This window comes from Mustela erminea, chromosome 13 (assembly GCF_009829155.1).
Source record: "Mustela erminea isolate mMusErm1 chromosome 13, mMusErm1.Pri, whole genome shotgun sequence".
Classification (NCBI taxonomy): Eukaryota; Metazoa; Chordata; class Mammalia; order Carnivora; family Mustelidae; genus Mustela; species Mustela erminea.
This window is the reverse complement of record NC_045626.1, coordinates 17,490,405-17,507,535: the sequence shown is the minus strand read 5'-3', so window position 1 is coordinate 17,507,535 and position 17,131 is coordinate 17,490,405. Positions and strand designations below refer to the sequence as shown.

General features: G+C 49.9%; 1 protein-coding gene across 1 annotated transcript in view; it reads right to left on the bottom strand.

Annotated features, from left to right (window-relative positions):
• The window catches only part of ATP8B1 (ATPase phospholipid transporting 8B1), a 122,870-nt gene that overhangs the window by 54,474 nt on the left and 51,265 nt on the right, over positions 1-17,131 (bottom strand). The window contains exon 2 of the mRNA XM_032309129.1: positions 8,982-9,184. Within this exon, the coding sequence (XP_032165020.1) occupies positions 8,982-9,162 (181 nt within the window). The 5' untranslated portion in view covers positions 9,163-9,184. The remainder of the gene's footprint in view (positions 1-8,981; positions 9,185-17,131) is intronic.

Below are 17,131 nucleotides of genomic sequence, written 5' to 3'. Positions count from 1 at the left end.
TTTATTTATTTATTTGACAGACAGAGATCACAAGTAGGCGGAGAGGCAGGCAGAGATAGAGAGGGGGAAGCAGGCTCCCCGCAGAGCAGAGAGCCTGACGCAGAGCTCGATCCCGGATCATGACCTAAGCTGAAGGCAGAGGCTTTAACCCACTGAGCCACCCAGGCGCCCCTCATTTTATTTTTTTAAAAATGATTTTATTTATTTATTTGAGAGAGAGAGCATGAGCAGGGGGGAGGGGCAGAGGGAGAAGCAAACTCCCCGCTGAGCAAGCAGCCTGACTCGGGGCTCGATCCCAGGACCCTGGGATCATGACCTGAGCCAAAGGCAGATGCTTCACCAACGGAGCCACCTGGGCGCCCTGGGATTTATTTTAAAATATGGATCCTCCCGTGGTCTCACTCTAGACCCATCCTCTCAGCACCTCCAGAACCTCAACCTAGGCACTGAGGGAGTTTAAAAGCTCCACACAAGATTCTTTTGCGCCAGCAGGACGAAGAACCGTGGAGACACTGACGACAAGTGTCTTCCTCAGGTGACTTCTATCATCAAAAACCCACGTTAGAGATGCAGGTTTCAAACCGGCCCTCAGAAAAGCCAGCACTGCGCGGTCTCCATGAGCAAGAGCTTCTTGCTCGAGGTTCAGTCATGAATGACGTTACTCAAAAGCAGGTTCTGCTGAAGGAGAGAGCACAGTCTCCTCATCCCCTCCCCCACCACAAACCCCTCAGCCAGGAACACCCCTCACACCCTTCCTTCCGTGAACAGACAGCGACTGTGGTATTCACAAAGCTAAAGCAGTAGAAGAAGGCCTGCAGCTTCTTGGAGGCAAAAAATAAGTAGCCAGAGTGGTACTTCCACATGGGGGATGGGTCGAAAAGTCCAAATGCATCCACTCGAGTGTAAAATACAGCTCGTCGGCATGTTTTGGGTTTCCTATGATTTACGGATCTCGGTGAGCCAGTCTGTGTTCTGGTCCCGGATCAGAATGAATTCACAAATGCTGTAGAGATCCACATCCTTAATTTCAGATCCTTCTGGGAGGATACTGCTTTTGACAGGCAAACAGCTGCCCTCGTGGGTTGATGCCACACCCCACCTGAAATCATGCCCAGCGAGGGCAACCTCCTTGATGGAACATTCCATCTTTAATACTGCCAACCGCCGATCATTTCACCCCAGAAGAGAATTCTGAACAAAATTCTGAGTTGGAGAATGGTTTCAAAGAAATGTAGTTTGGGGGCACCTGGATGGCTCAGTCGGTAGTAGAGCGAGTGACTCTTGGATCTTGGGGTCAGGAGTTCAAGCCGCATGTTGGGCCTAGAGTTCATTTTTTAGAAAAGAAACACAGTTTTCTACCTTCAGGTACAGAGGGCTGCCCATCCCGGGCAAGAAGAAAGGTCTCTGGGAACTGCCTGTTGAGAAGAGTGCCAGTGAATGAGCCCACTGCTTATGGGCTCACGTTTCAGAAGCGCCTAGAAGCTGTTCTGTGAGTGCCTTAGCATCCCCCACATGATGCTGTTCATGGTATTATTGGGCTTTAAACAAAAAAAAAACAAAAACAAAAAAACAAAGACAAATGACGTCGCAGCCTCTGTGTGCATCGGCTCCAATTTCAAAGCTGCAGGAGCAGAATTAGTTCTGATGGGCAGTCGTCATGTTCTTGGCTAACCTCAAGCCCAGACAGTATGCAGGCCGGGCAAGTGGGCGCCCCAGGAGCCCAGAGGCTGGGAGATGGCTGTGGCGTGTGGGGGTGTGCTTGTGTGTTTGTGGGCAGGGTGAGGGCCGAGTACTCACCAGACAGCCCCCCGACCCAAAGCCATGACCTGCAGTCACCCTCTCCCTCAGAACTCGCCACTTCTGTGATGCAGCAAGACCCAGGAGTCGGTCCACCACATCCCTGGGATGGCTGTCCGAAAACCGAAACTCAGGGCTGTCTATGAGCTCGTGGTTAAGAATGTGAAGTGCTATCATTTCCCAGCATCAAGGCTGGGAACATTTCTTACCACTTCGTGATCTCTTTTTAACTTCCAGGTGGCCAGCAACACAAGTGGACGTCCCACCGAGGTCCCCGACTTGTGAGGTTTAAAACAACAAACCCCTCTCCTTCCCCCAGCATCCATCATCCCTACAAATGGCTCCATTAACCACAGACACAGAAATCAGTCTCTGAAGGGGGCTGCAAGAGGATCTCCTAAGTTCAACGTGACCTTCTGACTTCTCGTCAACGAAGGGCATCTAATTTCCCTTGCCTTGAATCAGAACTAGCTTCGGTGACTCTCTCGTGACCGAGAGACGCTCAGCACAGGGGATATTGCCTGAATTCTGCAACCAGCTTCCACTGTGATCTTGACCTTTCGGGACGCTGGTTCCTCAGACAGCCCCCCGCCAGAGGACGCTCCACCGCAGCCCCAGTGCCACGCTGGCAGAAGCCCAAACCACGGAGAGATGCTTCCATCTCCAGACCCGTTCAGCCTTTGAGTTACTCAGCTCAGGGGCCAGACCTGAGTGAAGAAGCTTCCAGATGATTCCAGGCTCCTGGTGGTTCAAATCACCTTGGTTGTTCAGGTCTTCACCTAGCTGAGGGCCCAGACACCCGAGAGCAGAAACAAACCACTCCTGCCACGTCTCGTCTGAACCCCAGACTCACGGAATCTGTGACCACCACGACGATGACTTGGTGCCGGTAGGTCTGGAGCGGTTTTTCATGCAGCCACGGACAACCAGACCGCCCACTGGGGCGCCTAAGCCAGAAGTGATTGCTCAGGCCTCATTTTCTCTTGACCCCCGGATCCAGTCGGATTTATGAAAGTCAACTCCCTGACATGGGTCATGATCTGTCACGTTCTCTCCACCCCGGCCATCTTGGTTTGGGTCCTTACCAGTTTTTACTCGGATTACTGTCGGCTCCCTGCTGGTGCCAACATGGGATTCCTAACATAAATCCATGCCCCTGACATAGTTGCCTCTTCTGGGCTTTGCATGGGATAAACATGGCCCCAATTCTCATGAAGCCAACAGTCTGGTGGGAGAGAGTCACAAAGTCATTCAAGGGCATAATCCCAAGTGACCTCAGGGATATGAAGGAAAGTGCAAGGGGTTCGTTCAACGAGGGGTGGGGGTGGGGGTAGGGGTCTGCTCCAGGGTAGGGCTGGCGCTCACGCAAGACTTCTCTATGGCAGTGACAACTCCACTGAGCGCTGAGGGGTGAGGAGGAGCCCGGCACACGGAAGGGGCTGCGCTGGGGAAGGGTGGGAAGTCACGGGCTGGGGAGGCTGCACGAATCAGGAAGCGAGGGGAGGGCAGGGTGACAGAGCACAGCGACAACGGCTGTGCACCACAGGCAGGCAGCCGGGAGAGGACAAGAGGCCCAAGCCACAGGGGCCCGAGCAGCCAAGGGAAGGAGCTGGAGTCGGATCCCAGGTGCAGGGAAGTCATTCCCCGCCCCCACCCCCACCCCCACGAAGCCTGGACTGGGAGGACAAGCGTGGCCACGCCGCGGCCACGCCGCAGCCACGCCGGGAGGAGGCTACGGCACATCTAGCCATGTTATTTGCACCTAGAATGCTGCCATGGCTCCCTGGGGCCTTCAGGACAAGGTCCGGACTCCAGGACAAGGTCTGGACTCCAGCCCCAGCTCACCATCTAGGCTCCAAACATGGCTCACGGCTCCCTGCACCCTCAGCTCCTCGGAGCCCCCCATCACGCTGCCTCGGCTTGAACACCCTGCACCTGACACCGCGGGGGCTGATTTCCCTCTCACGCTTAACTGAGGGCTCGGCTCAGGTGGCCTCCCCTCCAGGAAGCCTTCCCTGACCAGGGAAGGCCGCCAAAGAGCGCACCTGATTCCCTAGTCACACCTGTGCTGAGGCTCTCAGATGCACCCGAGCACAAATGCCCGGTGCCCCGGCGGGATGCCCCTGCCTCCCCCTCCCTTCTCCTAGCGAGCTCCTCCCCATCTCCACTTGGCAGCTCATGCATGCCTCTCACACACGGAAGCAGGGCAGCCTCTCCTGTCCCAGCCCGCGGGGCGGAAGCACAGGTCAACCCATTACAAGACCAGGTCACCGCATGAGTGAGGCTCCTTCTGCAAGCTTTCGCTCTGTCCCTGCGATTTCACGTGTGCCTGCGTGAACTTCTCCACAGATGGAGCTTTCTGCTTTCTCTGCTGGAGAGACTTATGCCTTGACCCCCTGCAGGTATGCCGGACCACCTGAGACCAGGAGGAAGGCTTTACCTGAGAAACTACAGGGGGCTAGGAAAGGCCACAGGTCTGCAAACAAAAAGGCTAGAGAAGGCTGTGTTCATGGGAAAGGTTTATAGGATGGCAGAGGCAGGGATGACCCTAAATCACCCCAAATTTCCCCAGTATGTGAGCAAACTCATTCCTGGGAAAATGGCCCATTCTTCACCCCATCTACCTCCGCAACCATTTACTGTACTTGGCTTTGGCGACAGAAGGGGCGGTTTAGAAGAACGAGACCGCAGCTACAGCCTGGGGCTGTCCAAGAGAACCTGAATACCCCAAAAAGGGGTGGAGGGGTCAAGAAGAAGTTCTGATGATGGAAAGAAGGGAGGAGACGATGGGAAAGGGTAGCCACTTTCAGTCTGACATGAAAGACATTAAGGGAGGAACTGGCCAGAGGGGGTGGTGGGGATAACAGCTACCATTTACTGAGCACTTACTGTATGCCTGAAACAGTCCTAAATCCGTTACACTGATTTTCTGATTTAATCTGCACAACTACCCAACGAAGTAGGTACAGATACTGCGCCCATTGCACAGATGGGCCCACTGCGGCGTGGAGGAGGGATGTCCCTTCCTCAAGGTCACACAGCTAGCAGGTCATGAAGCAGGGCTGAAGCCCAGAGTCTGCACCCAGCGTCGTCCCTCCTCCCCACCATGCATCTTGCCTCTCAGAGTGACAGAGAGGTGCGGTACGTACTCAGGTTAAAGGGAGTCGGCTTGCCAAAGGAAGGTCTGAAGAGAGAGAATGGAGTGTGAAGGGGGTGTGAACATTCTCCAGAAGGAAGGAGAAACAGGAAGAGTGCTGGGACAAGAGGACATTGCCACCTGCCAAGGAGGTCAGGGTTCCCAAAGGAGAGGCTGCTACAAAGGTCCAGCACTCCAGAGAGAACAGGCCAGAATGCAAGGGCTGACAAAAAGCTCACTGGCCTTGCACTGGGGTTCCTGGGGAATTTAACGAAAGCGTTATGCTTGGGGTGGTGGGGCAGCCCATGGAGGGCAAGAACCCAGGGCAACGGGAGGATGTGGCACTGGAGAGATAATGAGTTTCCAGAAGCTTGGCCATGATAACAGGAGACGGGACACCAGCCCAAGGCAGAAGGCAGGATTCAGGTAGGAACGCATTGCAGACAGGGAAGCTGTGAGTCCACGCGTAAGCCAGCAGAGCCGGCAGATGGGAGAGGTCACCAATAAGGCAGTGTGGCTGAGGCGGCCCAGGCTCTGAAGAAAGAGCCAGTATGCATTAATCCAGCAACCTCTCCCGATTCCTTATGCATTCCCAAGGACTTCATCTGGAAGCTGGCTCCTCACTGGCCCAGAATTACTCAAGGAGTTGACCTAGGGGACAACAAGATGGTGGGATTGGGGAAAAAAAAAAAAAAAAAAAAAAAACAACCCACAGCATTCTAGAGTCAAGAAATTTTAGGAACGTGTGGCTATATAAAATTAAACCGCTTTATTGAATGCCTTGAGTTCTTGGATCCTTTCGTACTAACGGACAACCTTAAACTCCAAGAAGAGGTGTCAGAATTCTGAGTTTCCAGTCTCAGAGGCTACTGATCTGTGTCCTGGCGCATCTGGCAAATGTCGTGTTTCCCAGAGACACGCTAAGAAATGCTGTTCTTGTGTACTCCTCAGGAAATGAGGGCCCATCCCATAGCATGGGCAACACGCCCGTTTGTTTGTGCCCATCCTTGCTCAAAGTAAACTAAGGGTAAAATTACTCCCGTAAAACCTGTGGGTTGATCTCCTCCTCCGTGGCACACTCTAGCAGCATGCTTACCCTTGTGCTCGAGTCGCAGCCCACAGCCAAGGTCCTTCAACTGAAATGCTTGCAAAATGGGTCTCGCAGAACACCTGCTGAACTCAGCTGGCCTAGGGCATCTTTATGAAACCAACTTTCTGGGGCGCCTGGGTGGCTCAGTCAGTTGGGCTTCTGTCTTCAGCTCAGGTCATGATCCCAGGGTCCTGGCTACGAGCCCCACATGGGGCTCCCTGCTTGGCCGGAAGCCTGCTTCTCCCTCTCCCACTCCCCCTGCTTGTGTTCCCTCTCTCGCTGTGTCTCTCTGTGACAAATAAATAAATAAAATTTTTTAAAAATAAAAAAAAAAACTGATTTCTTTGAAGGAAAAAAAAAAAAAAACTGTCCTTCATATAAAATGTCCAGACAGAGGAAGGCTGAATTGAAACAAGTCAGAATGACCCAACCTTAATTGGGAAAATGACCAAGTGAGAGTATGGGGAAAACCAATCAGAAGGGAGGAGGAGGGGTACAGAGGGAGTGAGGGAGGAAGACAGGAAGCCGATCTGTTGTGGGGTGAGCAGGGCAGAGATGGGGATGCAGGGAGAGACGTTCTAGCACTTCCCGAACGTCCTCTGTGTGTTTGGGAAGGGCAGATAGAGGTACTAGAATAATATTTCTGAAAGTCACAAGCAAGGTCATTGGACAGGAATGTTAAGAAATGAGAACCACCAGGGGCGCCTGGCTGGCTCAGTTGGAAAGCATACGGGTTGATCTTGGGGTTGTACGTTTGAGTCTCACCCTGGGTGTAGACGTAGAGATTACTTAAAAATAAAATCTTTTTTTTTTTTTTTTTTTTTAAAGGGGGTTTGGTGCCTGGGTGGCTCATTTGGTTAAGTGTCTGCCTTTGGCTCAGGTCACCATCCTGGGGTCCTTGGATCAAGCCCCACCTTGGGCTCTCTGCTCACTAGGGAGTCTGCTTCTCCCTCTCCCTCTGCCCTTCTCCCTGTTCATGCTTGCTCTCTCAAATACGTAAGCAATCGAAAGAAAGAAAGAGAAAGGAAAGAAGAAAGGGAGGGAAGGAGGAAGGACGGGCCACCAGAGTCCCCTAAAAACGTAAGCCACCATGGGAAAAGCCTGTGAAGCGCCAAGAACACGTCTGGGCTCCCTTGAGGCCTGTATTCCAACAGTAGAAATCTATAAGGAAGGTGCAAAAGGCATGATCAGGAGAGGGCCCTGAGCACCAAGATGTGAAAGCAGAGTTGGAAAAAACCAGAGGTGAGAGTTTCCGTCCACTACGTGCTTGCCTGACATTTCTGCAGGCACCCAACCCCGTCTTTGTTGCGTCCTGGACCACACGTCGGACAGCAGGGCACCAGGCAGCAACAGCAAAGTTCACCTTGAACCTCACTGAGCCGGTTCCCTGCCAACTCATCAGATAGCCACATATGATAGCGACTCCGAGATTGTGCTAGGAAACTGAGAGGTTCGGAGGGAGAAGGAATGAGGAAGAAACATGGTATTCAGGACTGGGGCAGTCAGCTAGAACTCCTTTGCTAACTTGTCGGGCTACTTTGGCTTGAACCCCCTTCGAATGACATCCAGCCTGGACCTGTTCCGACAGAGGCCACATTCCTGTCCAGATCAGCAGTGCTTCCATTTTAATTTAGCTCGATTATCCTGATTTTAGTACCTTCTGCTTCAAGGCAGAAAGCACTTAAGCTTAACACTCAACAGCTTGAACTCACAGCCAGGAATCCACAGTAAATTCTGATCATTCTAAATGTCTGATATGGAAAACCAGAGACGGCAAACAGTCTACATGGGTCGCCGGCCTGCCAGGTTTTGGAGCCCATCGTGGGCAGAGGCCCATTTGGATGCGTGCTCTCCCCCATGAAGAACCTCCCCACATTGGGGAGAGAGGCAGTATCTGGCCAGAGCAGGAGGAATCGTCCCACGAGTGGCATTCCATGCTTGTTGCTCTTTCTACAGGTGAAAATGGTTTGGAAAAAAAACCCACAAGGACCAGGGAGTGGAACACAGCAGGAAAGATGAGGGTAGCAGGGAGTAACCCGAGGGAAGCAGACTTCAGGGGCACTTGGGGGGACAGATGGACTAGTGACGGAGATTTTGGGGAAAGCAGATAGAATCAGAGGTTATTCTGACCAACGCTGTGGTGACAACATCCTGAGCGTCAAAAACCATAACTTAGCGGGAATTTCTATAAATGAGAAACCAAAGCTGTTTAGCTGGAATTCTAGGGACTGTGGAAGAAATATTTTCCACCTGAAATCTGGAGCAAATCTGGGGCCCAAGGAGGAAAGGATCGGCCACAGGAAAAGATCACATTTGCTTACCAGGGTGGGAGAAGCAGCGGAAAAGGAAACAGAAAAGCTGCAGGGGAAAAGCTGCATCATAAAAGTTAGTTACACTCTTTTGGCCTCAATGACGGACTGTCTAGGGCTATTTTTAAGAGCTCCCGGGAGAGCCGAGTAGGTGTAACAGAGAGCACATGGCACACAGAGCCTGAAACAGTTACTGCCTGGTCCTGGCCCCTGGTCCAGACCCGGCCTCAGAGCTGCCCCATTCTGGGCAGGGGCGCTGGCTGCTGCATGTACGACAGGCCCCTTACAGCAAGCAGAGCCCAAGCCACCTCACGGTCACAACTGACTGAGCAAAAAGTCTGGTAATGCGAAGCTTCCTGAGTCCAGGAACAAGCAAATTCTTGCATATGCAAGTCCCTTCTGAAAGTAGACGCTAGCCCATGCTTGCCACTTTCCGGGCAGACCGGGTCAGGTCGGTGGAACGGCCCAGCACGCCGAGGACGTGTGCCCGTCCGAGCCCAGCGACCCTTTTCCCAGCCGCATCACCCTCGGAGAAGGAAGAGACCTCCTGGACCATCTAACATGGGCCAGCTGGCCTGTGCACCTGTTGCCGCTGCCCCGTGGGCGCGGACACGGACAGGTCCCAGGGTGCCCGTCCCAGCGAGGTCACCTTTTCGGAGGGTCTCCCGGGTTTCCTCGGCTTCTCTGTTGACTCGGTTCTGTTCCGGCTCGACCGCAGGCCCCTGGTCGTCAAGCTCATCTTCGGTTTCATCGTCGCTATAGGGAACCACTTCATCATTAGGCTGAGAATCCTCCTCAAAGGTCGTTTCCGAGTCTCTTTCTGAATTCATGCTGCCGGCAAACTGGAACTACCTGGTTGAAGAGACAGAGAAACCGGAGCGACTTAAACTGGTGCCCAGGGTCTGGCTGACTCCTGCCTGCATCCTGCTCTAGTGCCCTTTTAACAGAACATTCTCGCAACTCACAGGCAAGTGTGTCTGAATAGCGCCCCCCACAGTTCAAATTAACCTTTCATTAGCGATTCCATGCCTCAGTGAGACTTAACAACAAAAACATAGTTGCAAACTCTTAAAGCAGATACAAACTTTAAGGCAGTATTTCAAATTGGGGGAGTGGGTCTCTCTACTAGCAAAATAAACTGAATCCATAACCAACCTTACAATGAAATGAAACAGACCACAAAATATGAGAGTAGAGCAGGCATCACCAGAGTCAGTCCTGCTTGCTGAAACTGCTTGACCTAACCAACACGTAGACACGTTTATTTGCTTTGTGGCCCTCAGTGCCATTACATCTCTCACTGTGGGTTGCTGGCAACATTTGGGAAACCCTGCCCTCGGACACCTGGTTTCTGCTAAGGCTCATACTCTAAGACTTTGCTCTGTGATACATTTTGAATACAAGCTCACACTTTACTAAGGGCTTCCTGGGAGCACCCCCTCCCTCCCAAACGACCCCACCCACACCCTATCTGTCGCCTGTGTGTGAGCACACCCCTGTGTAAAGTGACTGCAGAAGGGACAAGCACAACCTCAGTTATACTAGAAAAATACTGACACAGAGACCATAAGAGACCTGAAGACAGACATACAGCCTGTCATTATTTACATTAGCATCACATGGCCATGTACTTGACATTGTTCATAATAGCAGCTCACATTTACTTAGTGGTAACTGCACGTCAGGCCTGGGTGAAATGCTTTGGGGGCACTGGGTCCTCAAAACTTCCCATGGCACCCCGTTGAAGGTGCTGTCCTTCCCACTCTAGAGGAAAACACCGAAATTCCTTGAATAACTTGCATGGTAATAAAAATTTGCAGCAAAGGGGCATCTATCTGGGTGAATTGGTAGAGCATGCAAGTCTTGATCTTGGGGTCATGAGTTTAAGTCTCACGCTGGGCATCTAGCTTACTTAAAAAAACTTTTTACGGCAAAAACAACTGCCCTCCTAGAAGAGACCTTCTATCTTGTACTTTTACATTATAGTTTCTTATATGTTTTCATCAAGTCTCAGTTGCCTTGAATGGAACCACTTGGCTGCCTGCACGCTTTGTATCAAATCTAGCATCGCAGACATCTAAATCTGCATAGCCCTAGCTGAGCAGGTAGGAAATGTTTAAATATTTATGTGAGGGTTTTGTCCAGCATTATTTAAAACCGTAAAACCCAGAGCAACTTGCATATCCATGGGTTGGTCACTGTGTAGATAAACTGCGATATCCTCCTACTATGGGATAGTATAAATGTAGACCATGATCAGAAGACTTTTTTTTTTTTAAGATTTATTTATTAGAGAGCAAGAGAGACTGCATGGCAGCAAGAGAGAGAGGGAGAGTCTCAAACATACTCTGGGTTGATCGCGAAGCCCAACAAAGGGCTCGATCCCACAACCCTGAGATGGTGACCTGAGCGGAAACCAACTTAACCAGGCACGCCGATGAGAAGAGTTTTTAATGACATTGCAAAAGTCCAAACATGTTGAGTTAAAAGGGCGAGTTAACAATCCATATGTATAAAATAGTCCCGGTTATCCAGACATTCATTTATTTTCCAAAATGCCAACAACTGCCATGCATCATCTAAGAGAAATGATGTGTGCACAGTGCTCGGTTCAGAATTTGGCCTCCCGTAAATACTCAATACAGTCCTCACAGTACAGTAAGTGTGCAAAAGTGAGGTCATTGTTACTGCCGATTGCTCCAAAATTAAGGAAAAAATGCTATTTATAATAACAAATGGAAAGGTGTGAGAATTTATCCCTTTTAGGATTTTCCATCTTTCAAAATCTCTTCCAAAATGTACCCACCCCTCACCAGGAGGTAAATTATTAGACTACAACAGGACTACATTTAAGCATAGGCATATTCTATTTTAAAACCTTTTAATTGCAGAGTAAAACATTTTCCCACTTTCCCAGTTTTCTGTGGGCTAGTAAATAACTATTTCTTGGGGTTTTACAGGTTTCATTAGCCTCATTTGTGGTTCTGTAAAATTCTGCCAGCCATGCTTTAGCTGATACTTAAATTTAATGCACTCTCTTTAAAATTCCCAAACCCGGGTGCCTGGGTGGCTCAGTGGGTTAAAGCCGCTGCCTTCGGCTCAGGTCATGGTCCCAGGGTCCTGGGATTGAGCCCCGCATTGGGTTCTCTGCTCAGAGGGGAGACTGCCCCTCCACCTTTCTGCCTGCCTCTCTGCCTATTTGTAATCTCTGCCTGTCAAATTAATTAATTAATTAAAATTCCCAAACCCTTAAATGCAAAACTTGCATGCAATGTTTCAGAACTAAAGTAATGAAAGCAGTTACCATTTTCTGAGCACCTGCTGTGTGTCAAGCAGGACGGCCTTGTGAGACAGATAATAATACCCCATCCTACAGATAAGGGCACTGCGGCTCAGCGACTAAGTGGCAGGAGTTAGGAGCTAATCTCTTCGCCATAGGGACATATACAGTATTCACAAGTCTGAAAGCACCATACAGAAACACTTTTTCGTTATCGTACATGACTTTACAACAAGCCACTTTAACCATTTTCGGGGGTCTGGGTCAGTGTATCCTAGAGACTTTCTGTAAGAGATCATTTCCTCATCATGATTACTGGCAAGCGTCTCATGCTTATTTCCCACATTTCAATGGATCCAGTCCTTTGAGGTGGAGGGAGCAGCCGACAAGGAGGAATGGCTTTGACAACCACGAGGATATGATCCAGAGTAAGCAAGATGTTGCATAACCAGCCAGCTCAGCGCAGAACATCCACCCCAGGCCAGACTGTGTGGGCTGCTTGGAAAGCAGAGCTCTGAGCTGAGCGGAAGTTCTCCACAGTGTGTGTGTGTGCGTGTGCATGCCTGTGTGTGTGTGTGTGTGTGTGATGCAGGCATACTGGAATCGCTTTGCTCCATCATCTTAGCATTACCAAAGAAAAATGAGGAAGAAATCATTTCTTTGAAGCCCCAAGTGACATGAGGAGTTTTCTGATCGAAACCATGGCACCTGTAAGGTAGGCACTATCTGGAATATAGATTTGGAAACGTTGGAACGTCTCTGCACACCCCTGTGGCATACTGCGGCCACGTGTGCCCTTACTCAACCTTCACTAAGCACCTGCTCATGCCGACCACCACACCGTCGCTGGAAACAGACCCTCTGGAGACTTCCAGGTTATTCAGGGGTACAGGTGAGTTCACCGGGCATGAGAGCCCCGATCCACAGCAAGGCCAGTCATTTCTGCTGAAACACACACCTCCAACCCATTCCCTCGTCTCCCGCCCCATGGCCGCCACCCTACTTCAGACCACCATCGTCTCTCTCTTGCCGTGCTCCCACACTGGACGCCCCATGATCACCTTCCACGTGCCCTTCCCCACCCCCCGTCATGCCATTCTCCCGTTTAGACCCTTCCCAGGCATTCTGGACAGAGCTGAGCCCCCTTAAAAAATCACAGGCTGAAGCCCTAACCCCCAGTGTGACTGTGTGTGGAGATAGGGCCTTTAAGGAGGCCATTAAGGCTACACTATTTGGTAAAGGCAGAACCCTATTCTGACAGGTCTGGTGTCCTTACAAGACGAGAAAGAGACATCAGAGAGCGCTCCTTCCATGCATACACACAGGTGCATGCACACCACAGCAAGATGGTGGCCATCTGCAAGCCAAGAAGAGAGGCCTCACCAGAAACCAACAGGACTGGCACCTCGATCTTGGACTTCCAGCTTTCGGAAATGTGAAAAAATAAATGTCTGTGGTTTAAGCCACCCAGCCTGTGGTATTTTGCTAGGGCAGTCCAAGCAGACTGTGGTTTCCTGCTATACTTTGAACTAAATCCACAGTTTCCCCCAAGTCTGAGAGTTCTGCACAGTTCTTTAACTTCTTTCTTGCTCAATCGTCCTAGGCCCCATGGCCCCACTTTTAGCTTAAGCCAGTGAAGTCTTTCCTGCCTCAGGCCCTTTGGACATGCTCCTCCTTCTGCCTAAAATGCTCCTCTCCCAGTTCTCGGCATGGTTACTATTTCTCATTCTTTAGATCTCAACTTCCATATCCACTTCCATGGATGGTGTTGAACAGGTCTCTATCCTCTTCTTTCTGCTACCACTAACCTCCCCAAGACTTACCTCTCTCTTTTGAGAAGAACTTACCACCATTTTTAAATAGACGTTCACTTTTACTTATCTGTCATCTGTCTGTCCCACTAGACCACAAGCTATACAAGAACAGAGTCCCATGTGTGAATACTCAGTGCCAACCACCTAGATGTCACACAAAGATCCGGGGCGAGAAAAAACGAACTTTCAGTTAAGCCCTCAAAGCGATCTTTGCCATCTCTCCACAGTTCCTCCCGACCGCACGGTAGCAGACTTCAAGCGGTCAGCGGATGGAGGAGGAGCGCCTGACAGCGACGAGAAGAGCTTGTGCTCTGGCAATTCTTCAAGAGTCTCACTCTGCAAGGCCGCCCGAAACTACTGCCTCCGATTCTGCTACAGACAGACGAATTAACCCAGCCTGTGGTAAGGTACTGAGGGGGAGCCCTGATCTTTCTTGCTTCTCACTATCACCCCAGCACCTGGCAAGAGCCTACTTCTGCCTCTGTCCTGACGGGACTTGTAGTCCAGATGGGAGTTAGCAAACGACGGCCTCCAGGCCAGGCTCAGCTGACCACCTGTTTTTGTAAATCAGGTTTTATTAGAACACATCCTTGTTCATCCCTTGACGTCCAGTCTAGGCTGCCCTCACACCACAGCAGAGCTGGATGGTTACAATGGATGCCACATGGCCTCAGAGTCTAAAATATTTCCTATTCGGCTCTTTACAGAAAACGTCTGTTGACCCCCAGACTAAAACAAAAGGCAAGAGACAGCAGCAATATGTGGTCAAGACCGAAGGCCCACAGCTAGAGAAAATGAGTCCTGACCTGGGTAAAACCAGGCAAGCTGTGGGAATATGGAATGAACGACCAGGGGAGCTGTGGGAAAACAGCCCCAGCACAGTTGCCCTATTGGCTGGGAATAGTAGCATCTCTAGTAGCATCTCAGTTGCCGGAAGCTGCGTAACCGTAGAGCACACACACTGGCCCCCGCCAGTGGGACAACGCACGTCATCTCCCTCGGCACGTGAGGCACAGCGACCACACCCCCACTGGAGTGTGGCGCTTCCCGTTAATCCCAGAGCCTATAATCATGGCATCCAAAGTCAATGTGCCTAGATGTTAGCGCAAGTAGGCAAAGATGTATCAGAATTCTTTTTGAGTCATCAAGGACTTAGCATTCAAGGCCATTTCTGGTCACACGATCTTCGGAAATACTCTTGCCCAGCTCCGCTTCAGCTGAGCAGCACGGTTTCTTTGAAAAAATATGGGCCTGGATTGAAATCTCAGCTCTTCTACTCACCAATGTATAACCTGGGTGGGTTACTTAACATTTTGAAAGCTTAGCTGTCCCATCTGTTAAAAAAAGAGAAAGGGGCAGGGGGATAGTGACCCTTCAAATACAGTAAGGATTCGCTTAGCTACCTCATGGTGTTAAAAACCCTTATGATGACCCACAAGGAGTAGATACAAGGTACAGGCTAGTTACCACTGGGTTCTTTCCAGAGTCCTTAAGAGAGAGGAATTTGCAAAACAAAGACTCAAAGACTACACCCACCACAGTGGACAGGGCCTCAGCACTGCCCCCCTCCCCCCATCTCCCGCCCAAGGAAGGGGCCTTGAGACCCACACAGCTCAGAGCCTGCAGCCCTACAGGAGACGTTACTCCCTTACCTGAGTTTCAAGTTCAGTACAGTGTGCGGGTTGTTTCCTACCTTACCATCTCCATGAGAGCAAGACCCCAGGATGGGCTCCGCCTTCCGGCAACCATGCTCCTCTCTCCCCGTTCTGTCCCTGACCAGACTTTTCTGCAGTCCTGCCTCAAAAACAGTGCCGGGTGGAGGGAGCGGGGAGGAGTAGGAACCAAGAGGCATCATTTCTTTACACCAGAGCTTGATTTGGGTCTTTCCAGTTCTTAATAAAGGGGTGCTTCGTTTTCCATCATGTTCAGCCCTCTTGGTCATAAACCCCCCTAAGACAAGAGGCGTGAAGGACAGAGTTTCCGAACATGTACCCTAACCCCCATCATTTGTCACCTAATATACTTAGCTACCAACTACATGCAAGTGAATGAATGAATGATATCCTTCTTCCTTTGTAGGGGAGGCACTGAAGAAATGAGGAAAAAGGGAACCCAGGCCAAAAGAATTGTCTTTCCACTTTGCGATAAAAAAGCCCGCAGTCCGCAATAACGAAAGCACAGGCTTTTCCTGCCATCACAAGGTTTCTAGATTTCAGTGAAGGCAAAGGAGGGACAAAAAGCTGAGTTTTGTCATGGCCAGGGTAGGATCTGTGTGCGAACACAAAGGGAACTCAGAGGCTGGGGAAGGCCGAGAGGCCCCGGTCAATGACAGCTTTGTTGCCACACTTGATTCATGTCCAGCTTAGAAAGGAAGAGTCACGAAATTCATTTTTGTTCATTCTACACCATCTGCTTTTATGGTTCTTCAAGCCTTCCTCAAAAGGGTATTTTTAACATGTGTTTTTCCTCCTTTCCTCTCCTTTTATTGTTATTATTGTAATTAAAGACAATGCAAAGTAGCATAACATGACATAATAAATCTGTGCACTGCACTTCCATGTGTCCTATACTATGTGTTTTTGTATTATATGTTCTATATTAAATAGAATAAATTATAGCTCTGGCAGGCAGAATCCACAAGCCTCCAATGATGCCAACACCTGTTGTTCCTGCTCTTATGTAACCCCCTCCCCGTGAGAGTGGTCTGGGCGTAAGACCTTGCTTGTAACCAACTTGCTATGACACAACTAATGGGATGGTTCATCCATGATTAGGTTACAGGAGATGATGACTCCCTGCCAGCCAGCCAGCCAGCTGTCCCCCCTTCCTGGCTCTCATGAAGCAGCTGTCCTATGCAGGGGCTCACATCACAAGAAACTCAGTGCCTGTCCAGCCAATAGCCAACAAGGAACTGGGGTCTTCAGACCAACAACCCTCAAGGAAATGAATTTTCTGTATGTACGGCATGGTGACTACAGCTACCAATACACTTTGTATGTTTGAAAGTTACTCAGAGAGTAACTTTCTTAAGATCAGAAAGTAGATCTTAAAAGTTATCACAAGAAAAAAAAATTGTAAGTATATAATGGTAATGAAGGCTCACTAAGCTTAACACTGGTAATCATTTTACTATATATGCATATACCAAATCATTATGCTGTACACCTTAAACTACATGTTCTTATGTCACCTGTAACTTAAACTACATGTTATATGTACACCTATAACTACAATGTTATATGTCAGTTATAGCTCAACAAAACTGCAAAAAAAAAAATTTTTTTAAAGTGAGGGGGAAGGAAATAAATTTTGCCAACAACCTCAGGAACTTGGAAGTGGCTTATCCTTCTTCAGTCCACCCTTCAGATGAGACCACCCCACAGCCCCAGCCTGGGCTGATGCCTTCACTGCAGCTTCATAATACCCCAGAACAAGTGATACTGGATTCTCCATGCAGAAAAACTGGGAACTAACAAGCGTGTGCTGCTGTAAGCTGCTAAATTTTGGAGTCATTTGCAATGACAGAGAACTCATACACATATCATGAATCACGAATAATCAGGATTCTGGGGTAAGGCTATCTCTAAGTTATTCTGAAGAAGAGCCCAACCTCAGAGGCAGCAAAAATCTTCTCTGTAATCCCAGTTAGTCCAGACACTGGCCAAACCCCTCTTGGAATCTGTCCAACACTCTGCAGAGTAAAAG